The 14,953-nt window shown below is 41.0% G+C and overlaps 1 protein-coding gene across 1 annotated transcript in view; it reads left to right on the forward strand.

Annotated features, from left to right (window-relative positions):
• Window positions 1–3,759: 3,759 nt before the first annotated feature.
• LOC120037493 (carbonic anhydrase-related protein 10-like) overlaps window positions 3,760–14,953 on the forward strand; it is a 28,512-nt gene continuing 17,318 nt past the window's right edge. Inside the window, exons 1-3 of the mRNA XM_038983523.1 lie at window positions 3,760–3,817; window positions 6,610–6,684; window positions 13,420–13,565. Coding sequence (XP_038839451.1) covers window positions 3,760–3,817; window positions 6,610–6,684; window positions 13,420–13,565 — 279 coding nt within the window. The remainder of the gene's footprint in view (window positions 3,818–6,609; window positions 6,685–13,419; window positions 13,566–14,953) is intronic.

Below are 14,953 nucleotides of genomic sequence, written 5' to 3' on the forward strand. Positions count from 1 at the left end.
CCTATGTAGTGCACTACTTCTGAACAGAGCCCCTGGTCTCGGTCTAAAGTAAAGCACTATAGGGAGTAGGGTGCCATTTGGGACGCACACTAACACCTTCTTTACCCACAGATTGTGATGCACTCCGGGACTATTAAAAAAAGATGGCAAATCCTTTCCCCAAAATAGGCGACAGTGTGACAAAGGAAATAGACCATCCAAAGGACTGCAACGTGTTTGAGGGCAACCGAGTGACCCCACCATCATATACATGTCCCTCTTCGATATCCATAATTGTAAATGTATTTCATCTCATTCTATGCTTTCCTTCTCTTTGTGTATCCTTGGTTGCTTGATGTGTCTGATCCTGATGTTTCTTATCATGTCTCTAGGTGAGGAGGAAATAAAGAAGGAGATGGTTGGGTACACCACATTCGTACTGTCTTACATTGTAGGGAAGATGTATCACCTTCTAGAAAAGGCATCTGCAAACATGAGAAACAATAAGGGGAAAATCCTCAGGGAGATTGAGAAGGCTATCAAGCGCAGGCAAGAAAATAAGTGAATTTCATATGTAACAATGAAATGGCTATTGAATTACTAGCCTGCAGTTAGAATATTAGTATTGACATTAGTGGCAACATGAGCAACATGAGTTCTCATTGGAACCCATAGTTGCCAGTGGCCCCAAATTCCAGTCTGTCATACAGCATAGGCCTACCCCTTAGTCCAACACCTGATCCAGGAGAAAGCTGACTACCAATTATAGGTTCCCAACAATAATTGTTTTCTCAACTCAATTATATCCAAGCCCTATACGTGTTGCAGTGGGACTATGTACAGTATAGTCTACAATGGGTGGAATACCTCCATGTTTGTATATCGGCTAACATTTTTCCTGAAGATGTACTAGTTAAGTACAACCACCAGATGTCTCTAAGTGTTCACATTATCCATTAATTTGCATTGAACTTGTATTTTCTAGCTATGTGGGAAATTATGAAATGTATCTACATTTTTCCCAATATTATGGGCTAGGTAGGGGTTAAGTTATATTGTTGTATTGTGTAGGCCTGTCATGGTTTGTGGGTATCATAAGCACAGATTTAATAACACAAATTTATACTTGTAGCCTTATGAATATGGCCATTGGGCAATACATTACAAACTGCCAAAACGTAGGGTACATGCCCTTCCTGTTAAGATGCATTACTACATGAATTAATAAAAGTAAAGAATACAGATTCAGAGTAGCTTATCTATTGACTGATGATCATCATTCTTTTTTCATACCTTGCTGGCATGTCACTGTCTCATGGCAACAAGGTCTCAGAGCATTTCGTATTATTCTATACAAAAACCAAGACACTACATTTAGTATGATATGTTTCCTTTTGTATGGTATGTATTAATTTGTGGATGTCCATCATCCATTTTGTATGATATGTTACAAATTACAATTTGTATGATATGTTACGAATTGCAATTCATACAATATGTTACGAATAGCAATTTATACAATATGATATTATGAAGTAGCAAAACGTATGATATGTTACGAATTCCAATTTGTTGTGGCTAACGTTAGCTAGCTCTAAGGGTTCCGGTAAAGGTTAGGGTTAAGGGAAGGATTAGCAAAAAAAGGTTAGGGGAAGGGTTAGCTAACATGCTAAGTAGTTGCAATTGCGTGTAGTCATGGTTGCCAAGGGAAGCCAGGCTTCCCAAAATATTTGACCAATAAAAAATAACAATTATAAAATGTCTATTTTGTCTCTGTGTTTTCATAATCTCACGGGAGAAATTATCCGAGCCCATGTATCTGATTCTGTCTGGAACAAATGAGTATGACATGTTGCCGCCGTAGCATTTGATTGATTGATGCCAGCAAGCATTTGTTCTCCCTTGATAAAAAATAATAATAATAATTAGCCAATCAGCATTGAGCTGAGCGAAACTGTGGGTTATCCTGGCACAGCAAAATACCCCCCATGGGAGGCCCGTTTGGATTTGGCTTCACACCAATCAAGTCACATCCTAAGCAAAACATCATTGTCAGAAAAACGTGTCTGTTTTTGGTCTGCTTGTGTTGATGTCCTGCAGTAGCTATCTTGCTAAATCGGCCCTTTCCTAAGCCGTGAATGGAGATGGGGATTTGGACTTGTGGTTTTGACTTAATTCTCTGTACAGGCCAATGATTATGACAGCAATCTAAAAAATTCTAACCATTTTTTTGATTTTATTTAACCTTTATTTAACCAGGAAGGGCTCAATGAGATGTGAAATCTATTTTTCAAGAGCATCCTGGCCAAGATAGCAGCACCAAGTCATTACACAATTACAGATAGACAACATGAAAAACTACAAGTAATCTAGTAAAAAAACAAATTCATATATTGTGCCTGAGACGATTGAAGTTCAATAATGTAGCCTAGATGTAGCCTAGTAGGCTCACGTTAACTAGCTGGTTCATTGTTGACCATATGAGGAAGTTAGACTAGCAAGCACTTTAGCTAGGTAGCCAATGACAACAAAAATGAAAAGCGTACTACTGTATGACAGAGCCATAGACCGTTTTTGCCAACATGAAATAGAAGAGGATGGCATTTGCGTTCAACTATACAAGTAGGGTGAAATCCAATGTTATTATTTTTTTTTTTTACTTGAGCACACACACAGACACAAATCGGTACCATGGACAGCCATATGATATTTAGCAACATTGATTAGGCTAAATTGTTTTTGGTATCTTTAAGTTTGTTTTCAGTGAATTAAACTAAGCATATATAGCCTTGCTGATTTGATGATGTTTAAATTGAAATGGTGCTTGCTGTAACTCTGTGGTTCTAAATCAGTAGTTGTTTTAGTAAACTGTTGAAAACATTAACACGCTTGACCATGCTGCAGGTCATATAACTGCTTGTGACATGCAATATTTGCTCTGTGGACTTCACTGGACAGATGTTGCTCTCTGGTTTTGTGACGAAACTAACATATGTGTATTTGAATTTATTCCGCCACTGTGTGACTGTTGTCTTTTTGTTGTCACTGCCTTATTGTATATCACGGTGGCGTATGAACTAATAGCTTATAAAGCAAATAACGCAATTATCACAACATAGGTTGTAATATGGCTTTTGTACTGCCTTGGCTTCCTCAGTGATATTACCCATGCACCGCTACAGAGTAGTTGCAAAGTAACTAAAAATAAGTAAGTAGTTGCAAAGTAACTAAAAATAAGTAAGTAGTTGCAAAGTTGCTAATTAGCTCAAATGCAAAAGCTGTCTGTGATAAGACTTGACCATGTAACCTTTGAGTTGCAAGACTTTCGCGTTATGTCACTCATCCACCACGACTCATCCACGTGTCACGTACTAACGTCTACTATGCTACGTCTAGTCCACGAGACCAGTCTGCCCATGGTGATGGTCTGCGGCACGCAGTGACAAGTTGAGTCCACTCAAAGATAGCCAGTCATGTAGCTTTAGTTCGTACTCGGTCTTCAAACACATTCAATGGCGAAGCGAACGACGGCATCGTGTCGTAATTATAGAATATATTTTTTTATGGCTCACATTACAACGTGTTTTGAGTGGTAGTGGTTTTTGATGCGCTTTCTTTTGGCATACCATTTTGGCAGAGCGCGCACCACTCTGAATGTGACACCTTGGATAGTTGACGGATTGGGGAAAATGCCTCATCAAAGTTTGTCATCGTTAAGAACTCAAACTTTACAATTAATATATTTAAGCTTTTGCAAAATTAACTTGGAATGAATGAAGAATGCATATCGTTTGGGAAATATTTTTGATTTTTCAAGCATATTTCATCTGTACATCAGGTAAGCCTTGAAGCCTGTGGTTATTAAATGGAATACATGAGATGAAGTGATGAGCTCAACTGCAGGGTTTGAACAAACCCCAGAATATTGTGGCACATTTAAATGTATTTGGATAAAGAAATACAGAATAGTCTTCTGTTGATGATACGGTTGCATCTGTAAACCGTGCAATGTAGGGCACGGGTGTTGCAGCTGTCTACCAATAATTGTTTCAATGTAAGTTTAAGCATGACAAGTCTTTAAAGGTCCTTAAAGCAAATATTTGCTCCACTTGCGCGTGAGTTGGCAACACAATTACTGTAATCGTTGATTATCTAGCCATTCTCGTGAATCTTAGTCATAATATTGTATAATAGGCTATTTGTGTTTAGGATTATAGATTTGTTTTGTCCCGCCCCCAATTTGGTACAAATGAGAGAACATTTTACAAAATCTCTTTGTGCCTGTCATATTTGTAATGCTGAGATTAGATTCAACATTAGGCGTGTTCCACATACAGATGCTCTTTACATGTTGCATGGATATCATTATTACCCACATCTTACATCATCGCAAACACATCGAATATCTTGTCTGCATCCTAGGAGGCCTCTTTCCCAAAATAAGCTATGACAGAGACCCATTTGTCAATAGATGGAACTTTTCAAGTATGTTTAATTTCTGTTCTTATTTACATCTGCCAGACAGCAATAAATTGTATCTCATGTTCTTACCATCATGACCACTGACATGATGTTTAGTAGGAAGAACAGCTGACCGTGGGGCTTGACCCCAAGATCCAGAAGTGCAGAGGGCAAGTGATGTACCACAAAACCCTGGGCCTGGGATAGAGGCAGTAGAACAAATCAAATCAAGTTTATTTTATATAGCCCTTCGTACATCAGCTAATATCTCGAAGTGCTGTACAGAAACCCAGCCTAAAACCCCAAACAGCAAGCAATGCAGGTGTAGAAGCACGGTGGCTAGGAAAAACTCCCTAGAAAGGCCAAAACCTAGGAAGAAACCTAGAGAGGAACCAGGCTATGAGGGGTGGCCAGTCCTCTTCTGGCTGTGCCGGGTGGAGATTATAACAGAACATGGCCAAGATGTTCAAATGTTCATAAATGACCAGCATGGTCAAATAATAATTAGGAGTAAATGTCAGTTGGCTTTTCATAGCCGATCATTAAGAGTATCTCTACCGCTCCTGCGGTCTCTAGAGAGTTGAAAACAGCAGGTTTGGGACAGGTAGCACGTCCGGTGGACAGGTCAGGGTTCCATAGCCGCAGGCAGAACAGTTGAAACTGGACCAGCAGCAAGGCCAGGTGGACTGGGGACAGCAAGGAGTCATCATGCCCGGTAGTCCTGACGCATGGTCCTAGGGCTCAGGTCCTCAGAGAGAGAGAAAGAAAGAGAGAAGGAGAGAATTAGAGAGAGCATACTTAAATTCACACAGGACACCGGATAAGACAGGAGAAGTACTCCAGATATAATCAACTGACCCCAGCCCCCCGACACATAAACTACTGCAGCATAAATACTGGAGGCTGAGACAGGAGGAGAACACTCACTCAGTGTTTCAGTATTCTCTCCCTTCGAGACTTGTCCATTCGCACAGAGCACCATCTGCAAACCAGTGCCCTAGAAACCTCCGGAATGATCCCATTGCTGCCTGCCACCAATGTAGCGAGAGAGGAAAACTGACAGGGGGCACGATCCTCAGATCCTGTGTGGTGCAGAGGCAGGTGCTCTACCACCTGTACCACAACAAGTTGGCCTCGGGGCAATTCATAGGATTTGGGATCTAAATTTGTTTCCCTCCATTAAGTATGAAATGTTATGTTATGAATGGAATAGCTGTTGTACAATATCATATGAATTGGAGGACGTGTAGTATCACGTCTTACCCGGCCGAACAATATCATACGAATTGGATGATGAAATGTATAATGCATCTTGGAGGACATATTGGGTGGCAGTAACCTAGTGGTTAGAGCGTTGGGCCAGTCACCGAAAGGTTGCTGGATCGAATCCCTGAGCTGACAAGGTAAAAATCTGTCGTTCTTCCCCTGAACAAGGCAGTTAACCCACTGTTCACCGGTAGGCCTTCAATGTAAATAAGAATTTGTTCTTAACTGACTTGCCTAGTTAAATAAAGGTTAAAAAAAGGAAGTACTATACATCTTGCTCTGATTCCAGGCTGCTTGTTCATTTGTGGTAAGGACAAAGGTTAGGAGAATGTACGTTGCAGGTTAGTAGAATTAGGTTGAGGTTAGGGAACGTGTTAGCTTAAATGCTACAGTTGTCCCCGACCCAACTCGAACACACAACCTTTGGTTGCTTTATTTTTATACTTTTTTCAGATTTTTCAGGGGGTGCTGCCGGACCCTCAGCACCCCTAATCAAAATCAAATCACATTTTATTGGTCACATACACATGGTTAGTAGATGTTATTGTGAGTGTAGTGAAATGCTTGTGCACCCTACTTCCCTTGGTTATGGACCAACCTCCCTACTTTTCATTTCTGTCTTAAGTAACCAGACCATTATTATTTGTACCGTAACGTAACATATCTTATTAAATGGAGGTATCCACTTGATCATTCCAAACCCTATGTCTCTTTAATGTGGTCAGGCTGACCACAAAAGCCAGGGCCTCAATTCAGTTTTTATCTCTAATCTCTCTCATTGTCTCTTTAAAGGTAATATTAGACTTAAGAAGAAGTGAAAGTAAATAGTGTTCTAACAAGTGAGTTGATGATCATTTTCAGCGACACGATAGTTACTGTGGTTTTGTTTTTTTCCTACTGCAGCACAGCTAATTTCACCAAAGATTCATGACGGTTGGTGGGCATACAAAGATGCTGTCCAAGGGAGCTTTGTTCCAGGTAATTATTTTAAATGTTGAACAAACACTGACATCACATGAACTCAAAGCCTTGGTGTCCCATGGCCCACTATTAAATTCGGAGATGGTCCAATCAGTTTTCCACATTGATTCAATGTCATCACACTGAATCATTTTTGTTGAAATGACATGGAAACAATGTTGATTCAACCAGTTTTTGTCCAGTGGGTTGTTTTGTAACAGAAAGCCAGACCAAACATTCCTTTCTGTTTTGGGAAGGGAACATTTCTTGTTAACCAGGAGGGTTCGCTTGTTACCAACTTTCTTGCTCTTGGGCAGTGTTCTTGACATGGGCTGGTTTCTTCCTCCGCTCTCTGTCTCTGCAGCAGGAGCTTCAGGTTCACTACTGTTCTGACTGCAGGTCTTATGACATTTTTATCACAGCCCTCTCTCCATCTTCCTCCCTCCCTGTGCTTCTTTACTCCATAATCAAGGGGAGCACAGACATACAAGTATACAGAAGAAGAATGGCAGCACAATGAATAAAATAGAGGTCTCAGACCTTTTCAAGGAGGAAGGATCGAATGACCAATATAACTGTGGAGTCTGGTAACATTTCAGTAATACAACATAAGCCCAAATTCTGGCGACATTTCTTGTTTGAGGCTGTTATTCGTTAAAAGGTACATTTGACATCACTATTATATCATACACAGAAAGGTGACTTCCTGTTTGCAGGAATCAACTTCCTGTTTTGCAGGAATCAATTGCCAAGACTTACACTATTGTCAATAGGGTCAGGGCGATACCAGTATGTCAATATTTTTTCCATAGCAAAAATGAACATGAAGCAGACCAAACTCTGTGGTCCTTTAGAAACCTGCTCTATGTAAAACAGTATGTGCTATAGCTTGGGAAATAAATACATGTGACTCTGGATCGTACCTGGCTCCACGAGGGGGCTAAAGGGGGCCTAGCCCCCCTCAGTTTTAGTTTTAAAAAGAGCAAAAAAATCTATCTTCGCTGTCAGCACAATGGACAGGGCGCGCCACTGTGTGTGTGTAGGGGGGCTATGGAAAGCCACTGGGGCAGTTAGGTATGACTCCTTTGAGTTTCCATAAAAAGCGGGGGAAGAATGCGTCTCATCTCTGTGGTAGGCTTAGTGAATAACGTTATACACCTCGGCATGTAATATTTGATTTTGATTTATAAGGACGGGGTCAAGTTTACCAGTTTAAGTGTTGGAGGCCCAATTGTCTCCTTCCTGCTCCTCCGCTCTTCCTATGAGGGGTTGCTCTGCAAGAGTGTCTGCCCTATGATTGGGTGTGTGAGGTTTTCATCCCGACATTGACTGACACTAACTTGATGATGACCTAGCTCTCTCCGGAGCCTGGAGAGGGTGACAGGGTGTACTCTGACCCTTTCCCTGGGCTTGGAGAGAAAAGGACTGCACCGCAAAATTTTTCCTGGGAGTGGCACGGAAGTTGTCTGCTGGGGAGTCTGGAAACAACCCCAGTATCCACTGTGCATTGTTCAGGAGAGAATTCTCTCTTACCTGCTAGAAAAAAGGCCCATGTGGGGAAGTTTGTACCCCTGCATTGCCAAAAGGTTATTGGACGGTGGTGTTCATCTGCCTTGGGGCAACTGCTATGATGGTCCTTTATTTGCTCTGTTAATCTACGTTCACCAAATACCATGTTGGTCAATGTGTATCATGTACCCAGTGCTCGTTTAAATATCAATATAAATATCGCCGTCATCTTTGAAACCCCAGTGCTGTGTAAAATAAATCCAACTCATTTGCATCACTACCTGCCGCCTCCTGCTGAATATGTGTCCTTATGACTGCTGAATATGTGTCCTTATGACTGCTGAATATGTGTCCTTATGACTGCTGAATATGTGTCCTTATGACTGCTAGAAGGACCCTATTTTACACTGATACAGCGTAGCGGAGATAGATTAGAGATTTTGCGCCAACCTGTCACTTCAAAAGCACTCAATGATCTCGTGGTCTCTGCATTTGAACTTTATGTTTATTTTGGTATAGCGTGATAAGCAGAATTCAATATAATTCCAATGCAAGAACACCCCAAAATGTAGCCCCCTCACCGATTTCCACTGCCCCCTTAGTCACTTTATCCTGGCGCCGGTTCTGCTCTGGATGACTACCTAATGATGTTTGTTTCCAACATTAGCGCTGTTTTCCTAAAGAAGTTAAATCCGCTTTGTGTTTTGTTTCCTTTGCCACGATACTAACGAGTATCACAATATTGGTATCATCCCACCCCAAATGTCAATGTGGGCCTCAAGGAATGGTGCACATTTGGATGAGCCAATGGGCTCCTATAAGGATATGTGACACCAGCAGAAACCGCTGCCTCGAGGGCCAGCGCTGTTCTCAACTGGTCCATGTGTAACCCTGTCATTGGATTACCTTAGGAGAAAGGCCTATTTATTAGCTGTGACAGATAAGCACAGCAGGTGACACAGAGGTCTTTGGAAGTCTTTTGTAGAAGGTTGTGGGATGCTCCCTGACCTTTTACTTTATGTCTGCTGCTAGTGTATCAGTGTGTGGACTCAGGGGGTGAGCCCTTTCAGCCTCTCAGCCTAGCAACAGGGAAGCTTCCTGTCTATCACCACAGAGACCTTTACACAGGAGAGGAGACATCCACACACAGCAAGTGACAGTGACTCTGTGTATGTGCTGTGTGTCATATGGGTGGAAACCAAGTTGGTGGGATGTTTTTGCTATTGTACATTCATTCGCCTTAAGCCCTTTTTGATGAAAACGTGAAACTCTACAGCTAGAATGTACATTTGTAGCCATCTAATTAAAGACTTTACTTTTTGAAATAGAAAGGAAATCGAATTGATCTAAACAGGCTCAAGAAGAGTGCAATTATGCCTTGGCCCATTAACTTTTTGATACAGATTTCAATTCAACTGAACCTTTTGTCAGAAACAAAGGTATCATCTTCCTTCTGTATATTCTTACAGGAGCATAACTCTGTATTATTATTTGTATGTGCTGCAGTCTTGGAAAGTAGGTCACCAAGTTAGTGATCACAGCCAACTATCTCTCTCTCTCTCACACACACACACACACATACACAGATGCCCTTGCAAAGACTGAGGGGCAAAAAAGAAGTGCGGAAGGAAGAAACAGAATCCCTCCCACGCAAAGGGTTATGAGGGAATTTAAATGGAATGGGAAGAGGCTAGAATAGAATTATGATTACTATGCTCTCAATAATCTTCTAATGGTATTAAAAGGCCATATTCACAGGACACTTTACATTTTCACTCTCACTCAGAGCTATAATAATGTTAAGGCCCTCTTCCTCCTTTTCCCACTCACCGACTAATGTGATGAACATCCTCATATGTTCTAGCATATTGCTGCTGTATTTCTACCTGCGGGTATGGCGGCCTGGAGGATGAGCGGATAGGTTTGGTATTGGAGCAACATTAGCTACAACATTATCCTCAAAGCTAAAAGATTGTGTGAAGGTGCTAGATTATGGCTGACATTTAAGACTGTTAACAACCAAATCATTTATAGGCGAGCCAGCCAAATCATTTACAGCTGTGATAAAGGAAGATTCTCAAAAGAAAGGTCAGAAAAACAGTGGCTTATTCCTCCTTGCCATGTCAAAGTAAGATTTGATTTGTTTGAGGGCTGAGCAAAATAACCTCCTACAGCAGATGGTGTTAAATCCTCTATGATGAGAAGGTCTAGACCTAGGAATAGTATCCTGTTAAACCAGAAGCTTGTCAGTAACCAGCTTTACATTCAACCTTTTCCATCGCTAGAGTTGAAAATGTGATGGAAACCCATCTCACTTGTATTTTTTTTATTCAGTACATGGACATTTATTTTTATGTGCATTACATCATCACACACAGCCTTTTATCCTCAAACAAGTCTGTTACTTGATGGAAACATTTCTGGTAAGAAAATGTGTATGTTGTTTTTATGCAGATTTTAGAATATTCGCATGAAAATCTGTCACCAACTGGATGGAAACCTAGCTAGTTGTTCTACATTGTCAGGCTCCTCCTTTGGAATTGGTATTGCTACCTGCCCACCAATACCCAAAACACCCGCCTGCCTTTTAAATAAATTGCTCCATGGAATTACCCCTTGGCTTACAGCACCCTTTTAAGCACTGTTTATTGAAGAACAATTCTCCCTTCATCATTACTCTCTGATTGTCTCACACTCCATAGCCTATAGTTTTCATGAGTCGGTTGTCTGAGTGTGAAAAGGTCTACCGTGTCCTAGTATTTGGCAAACAATATTGCAGTTGCAACACAGTTATTTGAACTAATTGTAGTTCCATCTGTAGTTCTCTCACATCCCAAGACATCTGCTCTCTGATGTTAACTGCATGATGGATCATCAGCTATTCCTCCACTTTAATTATATCCACAGGACCTTAGGAAAGCATTACACTGGAGTCGGGAGTGTCTCTGCACAGTTCAGCAGGTTCAATAGATGGCAACCTGTCCCAATTTTGTCTTCTTTGTTTATGCTGCTTCGAAAATTGGAAATGTAATCCCTACGATCTGAGGGGAGGATTTCCCTGGTCATTTTGATATAAAATCAGAGTGAATTTTGTGAATTGTGATTGCTGTGAATTGGCCAGTCCTCAGTCCTAGTGGTCTCTCCAGACCCATTGACATTTATGTTCTCATTTTAGTTTGTTCTCTTTAATGTTATGTTTATATCCTGACTATTTTGCTCTGGAAAAAACCTCTAGACCTCAATTAGCTGCATATCCCAACACGTGTTGTGAAGTCTCCCTAGAGGTAGTTGTACTGTAGGGTCTGGTTTTCAGCTCTTGGCTGGGACATACTGCATTGCACCTGCTGCATGCACCTGCTACCTGATCCAATAATATACCTGTACTGGAATAGAGATCATGAACACTATGCAGCATGGGTAAAGGGGGTGAGAGTTCACACGTGAGGGTTTAGACATACTTATACTTTTCTAGCTGAGTTTTCTAATGGAAATTGTTGTCTTTCCTGCTCAGCCTCAGTAATGTCCAGGTGCATCTCTAAGCACCTTTCGCTGCCAAAACAATAGTGTTTGTTTGAATCTGCCCTATGAAGCATCCTTAACAATGAATGCCTCGTCATTTATTTAGACGTTTTTATCGCTCTTGCTCCACCAAATCAACAATCAATTAAAGTGGTTAAAAAGTTAATACAACAGTTAGCATTACACTCAACTCATGGCAATCTATCTTTTTTTCCCTTTGAGCATGGTTCTCAACAGTTTGACATATCCTCTCTTTCTTGCGACTGTTGTGCTCACCAAATGTCACTGAGTGGGATTACAACACAGTTACATCACTGTTTTAGGACACAAAGGCTTTTATGTATGTGACATTACCAAATTCTTTTGGCAAAAGTAATAATTGTTGCCAAAATACTGCCATCGAAACTATCAACAACAGTGTCAATTTTTCCCTGGATCAGTTCGTTAAAACAATGATAGTTTAGTTAAAAATGCCTAGGCTTCATTTTGTGATAATTTTACTAAACATTGTGCTTTTTTGATAAACACTATATTGAACCCACTATACGTGCAGCTACAACTGGTAAACAATGTGGTGGCTCAGAAAGCAGGAAGATATGCAACAGGAGCTTTGTTGACATTCAGAAATTCCAACATCATTCCAGATCCTCCTCTACTGTATTTCATTATTATGCATTAAGAGTAGTTTGGCCAAGATAGGCATGTAATATAGGTCACTGATCATTTTAGGGTGGCTAATCCATTGCTTATTTGCTAGTTGAATCTTTATTCAGATTATTTTGAGATTTACCTACTTAGCAGATTCACTAGCTGATTCATTAGCTGATTCTTAATTCTGAAATTGACTCCTATTTATGATTTTCTCTTATTGTAGAAACATCTATAAGAGGTTGTGGCATTGATCTGATTGTCCTTAACCACCATTGGGCTTTGCCCATGAAGGCATGCCCCTTGCCCATGAATTAAGAGCAATGAAAAAGTACTGGTTGTCCCAGGAGTCTCCGTCCGGCAGTTCAGATGAGTATCAGTCTCTAATCCCTATGCTAAGGGAGAGAACGTAATAGTCCTGAACCCTCATCTGTTTCACAGCTGGACGGCCCACTCCATTCAAGCCGACCCACGTGATGTAATCACGGCTGGGTGATGTCACACGTGTCAGAAAGGGGTAGTGATGGCACTCTTGAGGCCTGCCACATCTGTCACAGCTGCCCTGCTCCTGTGCCACTGCCAGGCTCTGAGCCATACTAAGAGGAGAGGAGGGGTTCTCCTCAGTCCCTTCTGTCATGTGCAAGTAACGAGGGACGGATAACTAAGATTATTTCAGCTGATCTTAAATCAGATTCTGGAAGAATTTAAACTGATTCTGATATAGAGGGATTCTATCTAAATCCATAGTAGGATCTACATACATACATAATCAACTTTGGCATTACTCTCGTGCCCTTCTCTCAAAATAGCTCTTCCTAGTACTGTACAATCATAATATGGAATGTTGTGCTGATGGCATACTCCATACTCTAACTGCTGCTGTTTGGTTACAGTAAGGCAAGGACTTTAAAGGGATATCTTTACTTCGTTTCCTTACTCAGTGTTTCTTCCTCAGTGTGTTCCGGTCAAAGTTTTTATAGTCCAAGTGCTGTTTAAGAACTTACTCATCTCACACATCAACATGATATTAGACATTAGACATGATAAAGGACATTGAACTGTGCTTGTTGTCCACAGTACCATCCTTCTGGGGGCTAGTGAATTCCGCCTGGAACCTGTGTGCCATGGGAAAGAGGCAGTCACCGGTCAACGTCGAGACCAGTCACATGATCTTTGACCCCTTCCTCAACCCTCTACGTCTCAACACAGGCGGACGCAGCAAGGTAAGGAGATTGTGGAAAGCCTGATGACTCTTGAGCTTGTAGATCTGAAGGGCATCAGGACTTAAACTTCAGGAGATGTTGATCATCTGGAGGCTATTATTGGATTCCAGTTGTTTGTGTTCATATTACATTTACAATGCGTAATGAGGACTAGTATGCTCAGCCATCATCAAAACGAGGTGTAGGTGGGAAAAATTCTGTTTACAGAATAAACGTTTCTAGATTTATAGTATGAAGTAACATCAAATTAAAAAATCTTCTCTCAGAATTCTTTCGACTACACTGACAGGGTGAATTTTCTAAATGCCTCTAGCAACACCCCCGCTATCTAGCCCCATGGCTCTCCTTTAGTTGTACATCATGCTCTGCTTTCACAGTTGCCTTCTGAATCTCTCCCATCCCGATCCCATCAAATGACCCATATAGCAGATAGTATTTATTGTAGGATTTCACTAACATTATCAAAGGGTGTTGGCAGGATGCCCCAAGCTCAAGCTGCAAGCTGGGGACAAGGGGGCATGACCATTGTTCACCACAGGGCATAAAGTCCACTAGGGAATAGGGGAAATCACTAATCATGTAAAATGAGAATGACAACAGAATTACACCCAGTACTATGGTTCAAATGGTGACAATTTAACTATTACCGAAACTATTTGATGCAATTACATTTTATTGACATATCTTTTGGTTCTTAGCGGTGTTGTGTAAGAATGAAAATTGACTTACTGTAAGATATGTGGTGACCATTTTTCAGAGGACAAAAACCTTTGATTAAGATAGTCCACCTCCCCCAGCATTTGGGTCCCATGAATAGTACGCTAATTTTGTTAGAATCAGAAAAATACCACAAGGAGCCAGGGAGGATTGGCAAAGAACAGTACATGTAAGAGAGGGTTAAATTCTCTTTGTAAGTCTTGTTTTATGATTAATGCTAGTGTGCATCTGCTGAGCGAGAGCGCAGAGAGCTGGGCCATCTGTGCTGGCGTGTGTCTGTGGGAGGACTGTGGGAGAGGGGATAAATGAAGTTAGCCAGGATGTTTTTACATTCGCCACAGCTCGTCTACTCGATACTCCCAGATATATGTCCATCAACAGATGGACATGTTTACTCTCCCAGTTAATTGCCTCTTTTCCTGCAGCTATTTATTGAGATGTATATACCATTTTAGTTTTAAATATTGCCATTTACACACACATACTGCACCACACACAAACAAACTCAGCTCACACACAAGTAGAATACATGTTATTCCTGATTAACATTGAGCTTTGATTTACAGCTTGATGAAAGGCGGTTGCTTGAAAAAGGTGGTTGTGTAAATGAATTTCCGTCTTGTTATTAAGCACTTGGGATGTTAGACCTTGTGGAGGAGTCTTACTTTACC

Source organism: Salvelinus namaycush, chromosome 3, assembly GCF_016432855.1.
Source record: "Salvelinus namaycush isolate Seneca chromosome 3, SaNama_1.0, whole genome shotgun sequence".
In the NCBI taxonomy this organism is placed as follows: Eukaryota; Metazoa; Chordata; class Actinopteri; order Salmoniformes; family Salmonidae; genus Salvelinus; species Salvelinus namaycush.